This window comes from Plecotus auritus (assembly GCF_963455305.1).
Source record: "Plecotus auritus genome assembly, chromosome: 4".
NCBI lineage: Eukaryota > Metazoa > Chordata > Mammalia > Chiroptera > Vespertilionidae > Plecotus > Plecotus auritus.
The window spans coordinates 186,931,047-186,944,090 of NC_137775.1; the positions used below are offsets into that span (position 1 = coordinate 186,931,047).

A 13,044-nucleotide genomic window follows, 5' to 3' on the forward strand; every position below is an offset into this window, starting at 1 on the left:
CCCCAGTAGGGGGCGTGCAGGAGGCAGCCAACTGATGTTTCTCTCTCATTGATGTTTCTAACCCTTTCCCCTCCCTTCCTTTCTGAAATCAGTAAAAACATATTTTTAAAAAGCGACATATGCTCTTCTCCCAGGGATGCTGAAGTGAAGGGCGACCGGGAGCTCTGACCATCAGACCTCAGGCCCCAGCTCAGCACCTGCTCAGGCTTCTGCCCTTAGTAGGGCTGCTCCCTCGCGGGCTGCGGTCTCCTCGTCTGAAAGGGAGGGTGGTGCAGTCTCCGTCTGCACCATGCTGGAAGTGTGGAGCTTTATGTGACAGAGTCAGAATGCCGTGGAAAGCACGCTGGGAGCGAGTTTCAGGTGTTGCTAATGGAGCAAGAGCTTGGCCGAGAGCAGATTGACTTAAAACCGACATCAGGCTGTTCTTTGATAAACTTGCAGGACTGCCTGGGAGGCAGAGAAAATTTGCTTTCTTTCTGGTGAAACTAGAAGTGTGTGTGAGTGTGCACGCGCATGTGTGTGTATGTGTGTGAGTGTGCGTGTGTGTGTGAGTGTGTGTGTGTGTGCATGTTAGTGTGAGTGTGTGTGTTCTTTCATTCAGAGGTGTGGAAATACAAAGGAAGGTTTCTAATAGATTGTGAGTGTCCGACAATAGGAGGATGGATAAATAAGATGGAGGCCATTTATATGGAGAAGAACTAGAGAGATTAGGAGGCTTGACCTAGCGCTGTGTGTCTGAATGTGTGCAGATCTCAACACCCTGTGGAATGAAAAAGAGAAGCTGCGGAGCAGCACGCACAGTGGGCACTGATGTAAATTTAAAGCCCCCACGAGGGCGGATTCTGGAAAGATGATGGTTGGGGCAGCAGTTTTGGAATTTCTTTGAATCTCAAACAATTTCTCTCTCTCTCTCTGACATAAAACAACTCAAACCAAGATTGGTGATATTTAGGGCACCATCTTGGCTTCTTCTGACTCATAATAGAAAATTTCAGAGGCTGTTGAGGTACGATGAGAGAGAGGGAGAGGGAGAGGGAGAGGGAGAGGGAGAGGGGGGAGAGAGAGAGAGAGAGAGAGAGAGAGAGAGAGAGAGAGAGAGAGAGAGTCTGGACAGGAAAACCCAAAACCATAGACAATAGTTACAACAAAATAAGTATCTCCAAGTACCCCAACATACAATTAGACAAGGTAAACCATACAGAGCCACGGGCCTTGTGGGTTACCAACGTCTATGTGGAAGGAAGTAGAGGGAAGCAATGGGATGTCAGATGAACCCAAGAACAGGATAATCCCCGAATAACCCAGAGGTGTGGGCTGGGAAGCATGGTGGGCCTGGGAGGGGCGTGCAGAGGCTCCAGGCGGGCGGGTGGGGCACCTGCAGTCCAGAAACTGACCCCGGGGAGCCCTCTGCAGGACAGAGCACAGTGAGGAGGAGCTGCTGGGCTTGGAGCCGGCCCTGAGCAGGACTGAAGCCATGGAAAGAGAAAACCAGAAAACATGGGCAGGGGAACAGAGTCAGGAAATCTCAGAGAGCAAGCTGTCTCTCCCCCACTCCCCACCCCCAAACACACACGCACACACAGAAACAGCGGAAGCAGGAGTTCTGTGCATGTAGAAAAGCTACCCCGAACCACTTCTTTTTCTAAGGGTTTTGGAAAACTAATTTCATATAAAAATGAGCAACAGAAATGTATCTAGGTCAACACCCATACAAAGTTATTATAAGAAGAAAAAAAAAAAAAGAATAAGGAACAGAACCAAATCCCCACAGATAGCAAAAGCATGCCAGAAAGTCATTCCAAAAAGGGATTAAAACATAATATTTCAAAATGAACTAAGAAGCATTAATAAAATGATATAGACATGAAAGAACAACAGAAATGAGAATTAGAAAAACTCAGACATTGAAAAAAGAATTCAGGGAAGAGTACAAGATTATAAAATAAATGAAGTCTGGACTAGAATGAACAGAAGAAGGGAAGGCAGTGCTGATGTCTTAGGAGAAATAGAAAGGTGAAAGGGAGGAAAAACGTGATATAAAACAAATGAAGAGATAAAAAGTATTCAAGAGATAGGCAGAATATCGAAGGTAGGCAAAGAAGATTCAAAATAGGAATAACAGGAATCCCTGAAGAAAAAAACAACAAAATAAGGCAACTGAACAAATACTACCAACTTTCCTGAAATTGTAAGAAATGTATTTGAACAATCTCCCCCCCACCCATCACCCACCCCCTATCGAGAGGGCACACTACATGCCTCAAAACATCAATGCACAACAACTAACATCAAGACATTCTCTGGTCAGAAGGCTAGATTTTATAGAAGAAAGAAAAAATAATCCTTTGAACTTCTAGGCAAAAATAGACCTATAAAAACAAGAAAATTAGATTATCATTATGCTTTTTAATAACATATTTAAGATACTTTGGGAAAGAAATTGTGTGCCAAGGATTTTTATTTCCAGAAAAACATTGACTTTCAAGTATAAAGGGCACAGACAGCTTGTTATCAAACATGCGAGAGATTCGGGGAATATTTCCCATGAGCCCTTCCTGAGGCATGAGCTCGAGGCAACAACTCAACTAGACAGACACGCTCAGAAGGGCTGAAGGGGACCATCCATCACAGAGCAGCTGATGAAACTAATAAGAAATGCGGGTGAAAGGGAATGGGTATTGGATGGAATGGCGATATGCTCAGATAACATAGAGCGATGATTAAATAAGAAATGGGAAAAGCATGGGCAGAAAACAATTTTAACTGCTCTCAATGATTATAAAACATATTAATGGTAGTCGTATGAGGATTGATAGTCTGAGGCTGTTCTATGTGCAATGAGGGATAGGTAAATGAATAATTGTGGACTATTTTAATTCTAACAATCCCTTTGACCTTGAGAATTAGGACTCAGAGTGCGGGAAGAAGCAGATTACAGCTATTAGAGCACAGATTAAGAAAAATGTTCTGTAGTCCTGAATTTGAATTCCAAGTGTCAGTATGAACGCAATAGAAATATTACTTTAAAATTACATATTTTATCTATGTATATTTCTATCAGTGTCTACCGAAGAGGAGAATGATTAACTCAATAGCAATGAGCATTTCTAGGCACCAGATTGTGGTCTTAAAATATTATTTTCCACCTAAAGAAACCAGGACTTCTAAGGGAAATGACTAATGTCAAGCCTGGGGCTGGCAATGTACAGGAGAGGGCTGATTAAATAACACCTGTTATACCAGTTAGTGAGGTGACCTCGGCCCATGTCAAAGGCCTCAGGAGCCAACTAGAAGAGGGTCCCATTGGTCAAAGTTGGGATGATTTGGGCTTCAAAAGGATAATAAATGAAATAGACTCAAACTCATCAGATATGTATAAATTCATGAGTTTATGACATTTTAAAGAAAGCCAATTGACTGCTTTGGGATGATACTAGAAAGGCAGCGAATTGTTTGAAAACTGGCAAATAAAACAAAATAATTAAGTATTTATCCTCCTTCCCTGGTATGAATGGTATCATTGGGGACTGTGGGCAAAATGCCTTTATTTCTGAAGAGGAGGGGAACTGTCTCTAATATACTTACTTCAGTTACTAAATGACATATATAAATGAGAGATTAAAATAGCACCATTTTGCAACCCCCTGTGAACTAATACGTCTGGTCATTGAGCGTCAACAGCTGCTAACATCACAAAAAGAGAAAAAAGAAAACCACTTCTGCTGGCCTCCGATGAAAGAAAACACCACACTTACAGTCTTGCCAAAGAAATCAAACTGGAGTCTGATCCAGTCTCTGGACACAGCTGCCAATTTTCAGGAAATACAGAGCACAGAGAAACGCACTCAGTTATACTGCAGGGATGCATCAGCAAAATCCAGACTATGGGAAACTCTTCAAGGCATATTCCATAGCAAATTATAAGGAAAAGGGAGGGATGAGAAGAAAGCTAGTAGATTAAAATAGACTTAAAAGACACATCAAAAAATTTAAAACGGGTCATGACGAAGGTATCTGGGAATGCCAACTTGGGTGATAACACTATAAAGCAATGCAAGGAAATGATTACAGTAAAATTCAGGACATCATTCTTTTAGGGAGAAGGAGGGATTTATGATGGCATGGGCTGTGTGCATGGGGATTCCAGAGTGGCTACCTATCTGTTCCTTTTTGACCTCAGCTATGTTTGCAAGTATACATTTATTTGGTGTAATTTTCTACATTTGGTTCACCAAGAAAAAGTTAAAAAAATCACCCATAGAACAATACTATTCATTGGGTATAGATTCATACAAAAGAAGGTGAAAGTATAAGGCTTGACAAGAACAAGACCCGTTAAGTTCCTGTGTGTGGCTCCCTCCAGAGAGGTAGGTGGATGGAACTGGTGGTTGGGGAGACCCAAGGGTGTTTCAAGGTTATCCTAATTCAACAAAAGAAAGACCTGATGTATGTCAACATCTTAGCAATGGCCAAGCTGGGACATGGTAAACACGTGTGTTTGTATGGTATCCTCTCCCAGCCTTTAGTTTTGAATTGTAAAAGTTTAGCTTGTGAACGCACGTTGTGACTGCATGCAAGAAATTCTCTGAAAACACTTTGGTGTGATTGGCCACGTGCTGCATAAATCGAGGATACAAACACCTTTAGTCCAACTACTTTTACTTAGGGAAAATAATGTAGGCACCCCGATGAATTAGTTCCTTAACGTTAAATGAATGAAAACTTGACTGTCAAGGAAGTTTATACATTGTGACTGTTCACCTAACAGTATCTTGAAGAGATAAAAGAATATTTTCTTTCTGCTGAGGTTGAAAAACAAATATGTGACGTGTTTAAACCACCAATCAGCTCCTTCCTTTGCAGGATGCGTAAGGGATTTTATTGAGATCCAGTTCAAATGGATGGACTAAAGGTGTTTGTATCCTCGATTTATGCAGCACGTGGCCAATCACACCAAAGTGTTTTTTCACAGGTTACGTTCCCCTTTGGGGCTCTGAGATCAGTTGTCTTCTCGGCCTAATGCTTCACATTGGGTCTGCACATGCATCCAGGTATGTGTATGTGGTCAAAGGAACAAACATTATTGAAAACTGTTCATCGTTTTGATCATGATTGACCACCATTATTCTGCCACGATGGGAGAAGAATGTCAGAGAATAAAACTTCCTGGAGTGATTTTCTTGTGTTTGTTTTCATTTCTATGAGCCCCATAAGAATATCAATAGACAGAAATAACAATCAGCTTCTCCTCCACAGGCATGTGTAGGGTGTAAACTCATTAATGATGGCCCATGCTGACCCATGCTGACCCATGATGACCCACAAGTAAGAAAAAAGAGGGGGCCCTCAGCTGCAGGCCTGTTTCCATATTTACCTGGCAGGTAGCTGCACAGTCTCTCCATGGAGGCCTGGACCGTGGAGTTGTGGACTTGAGCCAGCTGTTCGATCACAGACACCACTAGCACACAGCCTGTAGGAGAGAAGACCATGTCAGCAGGGCCGCACAGAGCCTGTGCCGGGGAGTCCAGGGAAGGAAGGGGGAATGTGTGTGTCCTTAAGAACACCAGCTCTTTCCAAAGCAGAGGACTCCTGATTGCCATTCACCTTGGACAACCTACCAGGGGCAGAATTCACTGTGACTTGTAGTGAAACGTGATGTGTGGTAAGAAGATGGTGGGTTTGGGGTTAGAAAGGCTGATTGTCAGCCAGCTTTGCCACTTGTAATCTACAAGACCTTATTGGGGGGTCAATGAATCTTGCTTTTTTCTGTTTCTTTTTTATTTTTTATTTTTATTACATGGGAGGAAGGTGTCATTTAGGGGAGACCGTGCCAGGGTTGAGTCTCGCACCTAAATCTTGGACTTACCATCCAGACTGTCTAAGCTTTGGTTTCCTCACTGCAAAGTAAGTCATAACACATTTCTCAGGGGGCTGCTGTGAAGATTAAATGCGATAACTGTGGGGGAGCATAGGAGACTTGGTTGGAAAGTTTGTAAGGAGGAAAATTCCGAAAAAAAGGATTGGGCTGAAGGCAGCCCGCCCCGTTTATCAGAATTCTGACTTAGGGGAGTTTGGCCAAAGGCAGCTGTCCCTAACCGTTCCTTGACCTTCCCAAACAAGTCTGGGCACGTGCAGACCCTTGGGTGTTTACCGGAATCTTCATGCTTCATCTTTAGACGTCCTTGCTTAAAGGTCACTGCAGACACATGCATCCTCCCAAGATTACTTACCTACTGATTGTATCTAAAAGATAAACTTTATCTCAAAGTGCTGTTACAATAAAAGCCTGAAGAGGCAGGTGATCGAGGCTGTCTGGTTCCTTGAGCCAGGCAGTCCCTTAACCCTCTCTTTCACAGCACAGGTGTCAGAGTAACCATTCATCCGTTGCTCGGGATCTGCTGGTCAGCCCCAGCACATAACTGCAACAGAACTGCCTTTAAAATCGTAATGCTATTGTAAAATATTATTTCACCTCACAGCTACAAGCACACGGCTTGAAGGCATGTACTCATATAATGTATCACGAAGGAACCTTGGATTAAGATAGAAATCTGGAGAGAATCATGGTAAGTGAAATAAGCCAGTCAGAGAAACAAGTATCACGTGATCTCACTCCTATGTGGAGTCTAATGAACAAAATACACTGATGAACAAAATAGATCCAGAGACATAGAAGCATGGAACAGACAGACGAATCTCAGAGGGAAGGTGGGGGAGGATAGGAAGAGATCAACCAAAGAACTTGTATGCACATATGCATAACCCATGAACATAGACAATAGGGTGGTGAAGGCCTGGGGGAGGGGGCAGGGTGTGCTGGAAGAGGTAAATGGGGGCTACAAGGGGACATATGTAATACTTTCAACAACAAAAATTAAAAAAAAAAGATAGAAATATATGCCTTCGGCTACCTTGATATATGATAAATGTAAAGACCCAGAATTGCAAGACTGAAACTCCTAGAAGATTCCTTCATCCCCTGAACTGCTGGGGAGGCCGAGAGGGAGGGGCTCTCTCTTCTGTAGGGAAGGGGTTGGAGGGTCCAAGATCAGTAGGTCTGTGCCAGGAGACTGCTAGGCCTCCCTGAGATGGGAGGGACCACCGTTATTAGCAGAGCTGTTTCCAAGGAGGCGAAAGAAAGCTTCCTTCCACCTGAGATGGAGTTCCAGGCCTGGCTCAGCAGCGAGCTCGCTGTTACCCTCTGCTGAGGAGCTGCGCCCACAGTCACCTGCAAGGTGCCATACAGCCAAGTTTCCGCAGGACGCCTTGCAGGAAGGTGGTGGGGAACAGACGTGAAGAGCACCACTGGGCAAGGCTCCACAGAAAGAAAGGAAACCGGCAAGATGAGGCCTTGCCAACAAAGACACTGCGGCACCCGCTGAGGCGCTGGCCTCCACTGCTCTGTGCCCTCAGGGGAAGCTGGGCAGAGCGGGGTGCAGCAGATCCTAGCTGGTGCGATCTTGTGAGCCACGGCCTCACTCCTGGGAGAGCAACTCCTTGCAGGGGCCTTCAACCACGCCAACTATCAAGGTCGAGAGGATGTGCTTTTAACCTAGTCCCTGCCCCGAGGGCTTTATCACCTTGCGATGAATTTAGTAGCTGATACTTATTAGCATTTTATGGTCGAGAAAGCACTTCCATATTTATTTTATTTTAAAAATAAATTTTAAAATAGATGCAATGCAATCTCATTTTAGAAAATTAAAAAAATATATATAGAACAGCATAAAAAAGATGAACGTCACTCAAATCACCCAGAGATAAACCAATTTCACTTTTATTTTAAATACATAAAATATGTTTAATACATGTTAATATTTTCACCACATGTAATACACTTTTTCAGCCCCGCCTGTTAAGTTAGGTGGAGTTAAATGAATTTTAACAGCAGTTCAGTTGAAAATCAATTACAAATAATTATGTTGCAGTGTGGTAAGAGTTGGCAGTGGGGTACAGTTGAAAAAGGGGGAGGCTGTGAAATAAGAAAAACACACTTGGGTTCCCACCCTGGCTCCATCACTTACAAATGGAGTGCCTGTGAGTGAGTTACTATCCTGGGACTTCCTGTGTAAGAGCTGAGAGTCAGACGTACCCTCTGGGAAGGGTGACTGGGTCTTCCTCTCACTCTGAGTGCCTGACCGAGGCCTGGTTTGCAGCAGGGGGACTGGAGATGTTTGCTGCCTTGATGTGAGCTAACGGGAGAGGCGGCCACCTGAGTGACATTGCCCTTGGCGGTTGCTGGGGGTCACCACCGGAGGGGGGGGGAGGGCTCACGGCGCACCTGCCATTGTGCCAGGCTCAGTCACCTCACGGCCGCACCTGCTGTTGCTCTGGCTCAGGCATCTCCCCGGCGCGTTGTTTATCTTCGTTCCGGTCTCATTACAGGATGTGGCTCCCCTGCTCATCTGGGGCGAAACAGCCAGTGCCCCTTCCCGAGTCAAACAGCAGGTTCTACCGCAAACGTCCCGGCGTGCGGCTCAGGACCGAAGAATAACGCGGTGGGGGATGCGGTGGCGGGGGTGGGGGGGGGGTGGGATGGAGATAGTGCACAGCCACTGCCTCAGATGGCGTCTCATCAAGGAGCTGCAAGCTGGGCACCAGAGACGGGACTTCCAGAAAATGTAAGGCAGAGCAAGTGGGAGGAGAGGCATCCGAGGAGAGGAACAAGGCTGGTGGCCCGAAAGAGCATGGCCTCTCTCCCCCCATTTTCCACAGTTAGTGGCAAGTGCTCTTCTCTTTGGGCCTACAGTAACAACGCCTTTCAGTGGGTAGACGTGGCGAGTTCAGGGAGCAGGAGTATTGGGAGAACGGGGAGCGTCAGGGGACTCTTCTTGGAATTTTCCTCCAGAAGGCTCCATAATCGGGGGTCCCAGTGACCACAAACCCTGCACACCATTCCCTTCCCCTGGGCATGGGCTGCTCAGGACCGACTGTACTTCATACTTAAAGACGTAGGCTTTTCTGCCAAAACCGGTTTGGCTCAGTGGATAGAGCGTCGGCCTGCGGACTGAAGGGTCCCAGGTTCGATTCCGGTCAAGGGCATGTACCTTGGTTGCGGGCACATCCCCAGTGGGAAGTGTGCAGGAGGCAGCTGATCGATGTTTCTAGCTCTCTATCTCTCTCCCTTCCTCTCTGTAAAATATCAATAAAATATATTTTTTAAAAAAGACTAAGACTTTTCTTATACTCAGCAGAATCCCGCCCAGAGTTCATTTAAAAAAATATATATTTTTTTATTGTTTTTAGAGAGAATGGAAAGGAGAGGAAGAGAAACATCAATTGGCTGCCTCCTGCACGCCCCCTACTGGGGACTGAGCCTGTGTGGGGAGCAGCTACAGTGTGTGGACAGGTCCAAGCCTTGGACTGATGAGAGGGCACAGTCCTCTCATGGCCACGTGCACGTCCCAGCTTGGAGGGCAGGGCCCTCCCAGCACAATGATAGCCAACAGCTGTAGTTATAAAGTTGAACCTGTGGTCCGAACACGTGGCCCCACGTGCCTGAGCGATAGAGGCTGCAAGTAAACAAAGCTTGATCAGGTGCATGTAGTTGAGTAGGATCGAAACCCACGAGAATGTTGTAAACATCTTGACCACAACCTTACTTTGCCTCCTGGCATCTGCTGTAAAATAAAGACTCGGCTTGTAGTCCGTGGCGCTGTCTCTCCATCAGAGAAGCAGCGTCCCACTGAGACCCAGCTTTCATTCTCTTGTCTGTCTTTTCTCAATCCTTCACCACCCCCACTCGGGTTCACCCTGGGCCGGGCTGGCGTGGCACAAGCCTGCAGCCCCAACATGTGCCCTGACCAGGAATCCAACTGTGACTTCTTGGTGCATGGGACCACACTCAACCACGGAGCCACACCGCCAGGGCCCACCAAGGGTTCTTAGATTTTCCTGACTCCTTATCACTACAGGTTAACGTTGGAAATCATTAGATCAATAAGAAGGAGCCCAGAGGAGAAAAGTCGGTGTCTCTGAAGACTGGTGGATCTTGGCACCATCATCACGCTGCCTCGCCAAGAGCGTGATGGATGCTCAAGGGCGCCCTGGAGGCAGGAAGGCCACGGGGCTTGAAATATGTGAGCGCCCAGGGTGGGCCCGGCTTTGATATGAGTTCTGCTCCCGGGGCGGTTCCGCCCATTTCCCATGGGCTCAGCTCCTCTTCCCGGTGATTGTTCATTTAGGGCAGGGGTCCTCAAACTTTTTAAACAGGGGGCCAGTTCACTGTCCCTCAGACTGTGGGAGGGCCGGACTATAGTTTAAAAAAAAAACTATGAACAAATTCCTATGCGCACTGTGGGCCCGGGATGAGTCAGCTGCTAAGCAGGACAGGCAGCGGCACCCGGCGGGCCGGATCCATGTCCTCGGCGGGCCGCATGTGGCCCGCGGGCCGTAGTTTGAGGACGCCTGATTTAGGGTCTACAGTGAGGCATGTCCCGAATCCCTCAGTGGCAAGAACGGAGAAATTGGCTTTGCTATTGCCTCTCATAAGAGGCTGCAGTGCCCTGACAAAGGAAAGAGTGTTTTCCTTGGGAGAGATGCATGGGCAGAGTGATTGCTCCATTACAGACTATCCTCTGGCTGCTAATAAAAGGTCTGGCTCTGCTAACTCGAATTTGTCCAAGCGGCTGTTCATTAAGGGAGCGATGACAGCGGGCGAGCGCTATGCATCTTCTCCGCGCTCACCGTCTGCACTGCACGATGGGCAGGCCCTTCTCACCTGGCGCCTGAAGATAATGAGTCTAATGGAAACGGACCCCGCTGCTATGGCAGGAGAAGCAGCGAAGGGGCCTGAATAGAAACACCTGCCACAGAGACCTGCTTCTGGACGCAGCGCAGGGAGGCTGCAGCCTGAACCGGAGCATCCTTTCGACGGGAAACGGAGCTCCTGGAACGTTAATTATCCTCCCCTCTGCGCTGGCTGGAAGGGCGGCCAACTGCAGAGAGCGGCCGGCTGGAGTCCCGTTTGTCTGAAGCCCACACTTCGCTGAAAAGCCTCGAAAGCACCTGCCATTTCTGAGAGCCTGGCTCCCTGTGACTGCACTTCCTCGTTCACCCACGTAGGAGCATAGCGACTCATTCCACGGTGAGAGTGTACTTTACAGCTTTCAGAGTGTGTTGCATACATTAGCATCTCATTCCCACTCCGCCAAGATGGAGGAACCACTGCTCCACGAGGTGAGGTGCGTGGGAGGGGGCTGGAACCGAGTGGGTATTGACCGAGTCCCTTCCAGATGCCCGCACTGTGCTGGGCTCTGAACTCAGGCTGAGAACACACGGGTATGGCTCCTGCCCTCTTACGGGTTATGTTATTTGAGGGAAAAGGGATCATAAGTGAGCAAACACAATTATAAATAATTTTAGGTGCTCTGAAGAGAAGGAGCAGGGTGAGGTAACAGAGGGGAGTGATGAGGAGGTGGGATAACCCTTCGTAGGTAGAGGCGATAGAGAACGCTTCTTGGAAGAATACATAAAAAATGGCTAATGTAACGGAAAGGAGAAAGCAGATTGGGGCACTGGAGCAGGCTTTGTAGACAGGGGGCATTGGTACCCGCTTCAAAGTAATGAACCTGGTGCCAGAACCCACTGGTGGGAGCAGAGGTGCGGTCAGGACGTGGGCTTCGGAGACGGCAAAAGAGGTAGGGATTTATCCTGAGAATAATGGGAAGTCAAGGATGGTTTGGTGGGGGTGCTGCTCGGATCTGATCTGTGCCTTTGGAATATCATGCTGGCTGTCACGGACGGAAGAGCTTAGGGAGGGGGTGGGACAAAGGCGGGAGCAGAGAGATGAATTAGACTATTTTGGTCCTGGAGAAAGATGGTGGGGTGGCCAGAGCAATGTGTGGTGGTGGGGACAGAGGAAAATGGACAGACTTGGGATGGATTGTGGAGGTTGGCCTGAAAGGATTTATTAATGAGTTGATGGAAAGACGTGTGAAGACAAGTGAGAATCAGAATGACTTCGTGGCTTCTGTGTTGGGCCCTGGGAGGTGGAGAGCAGGTTCTTGGAGCCACAACAAGCCTGGATTTGGGGTCCAACATCCCTGTTGGACCAACATGAGTTTGTCAAGTGTGTTGCCTCCCCAGTGATCCTTCACAAGCACCTGAATTCTGTTCGCCTCAGATTTCCCTGGTTGGTTGGGAGCAGAGGATATGATTTTATATTTAGTAATTTTAATCAACAACTGTCATCCCAGGCCTGTCTCATGTTGGTGAGAAGAAAAAAGGAAATAAGAAAGCCAGGTGTGACGATCATCACCTCGAATGACCCAACTGCCTGCCTCGTTCCCGAGATGTTGGTGACTGCACCGGAGATGGCAGCACACAGCCCAGTGTGAACACTGCACCTCCACCCTTCCTTCCGGCAGAAAGCAGGCGTCTAATGATTGCTAGTTTCTATCTCACCTGCTGAGTCCATCATGGGGCAAAGGTATATTCTCCACAAACTCTTTAAAATAGAAGTTCATGAACTTATCTTTAAAAAACACTGTAATATCAACAATGTTTTAGCTCTCCTATCATTGCTTTTTAAAAAATTTTTTTTGAATTGCAGGTATTTAGTGTTTTCACTACATATGGGAAGATTAGGCTCTGTGGCCTTTCGCAACCACCCCCTGAAATATCGTTTTTATGAGAAAACTAGAGGCCCGATGCACGAATTCGTGCATGGGTGGGGGCCCTCGGCCTAGCTAGCAATCGGGGCCAATAGGGGCCATCTCACCCAGTCCCGAATGGGCAGATCGGGGCCGGCCAGCCATGGGGAGGGACCACGGAAGGTTGGCCATCCACGGGAGGTTGGCTGTGGGAGCACACTGAACTCCAGGGGGCAGCTCCTGTGTTGAGCGTCTGGCCCCTGGTGGTCAGTGTGCGTCATAGCGACCAGTTGACTGGTCGGTTGACTGGTCGTAATGGTCACTTAGGCATATATATATATATATATATATATATATATATATACACACATATATATATATGCTCACTGGGTTCCAAACTGCTAACTTTCCCAAGAATACTGGCAATGATAATGGCACTATATCAGATGGT

The 13,044-nt window shown here is 47.1% G+C and overlaps 1 protein-coding gene across 1 annotated transcript in view; it reads right to left on the reverse strand.

The window, feature by feature from the left end:
• The window catches only part of AOAH (acyloxyacyl hydrolase), a 103,952-nt gene that overhangs the window by 83,957 nt on the left and 6,951 nt on the right, over positions 1-13,044 (reverse strand). Inside the window, exon 2 of the mRNA XM_080663786.1 lies at positions 5,375-5,470. Within this exon, the coding sequence (XP_080519912.1) occupies positions 5,375-5,470 (96 nt within the window). The remainder of the gene's footprint in view (positions 1-5,374; positions 5,471-13,044) is intronic.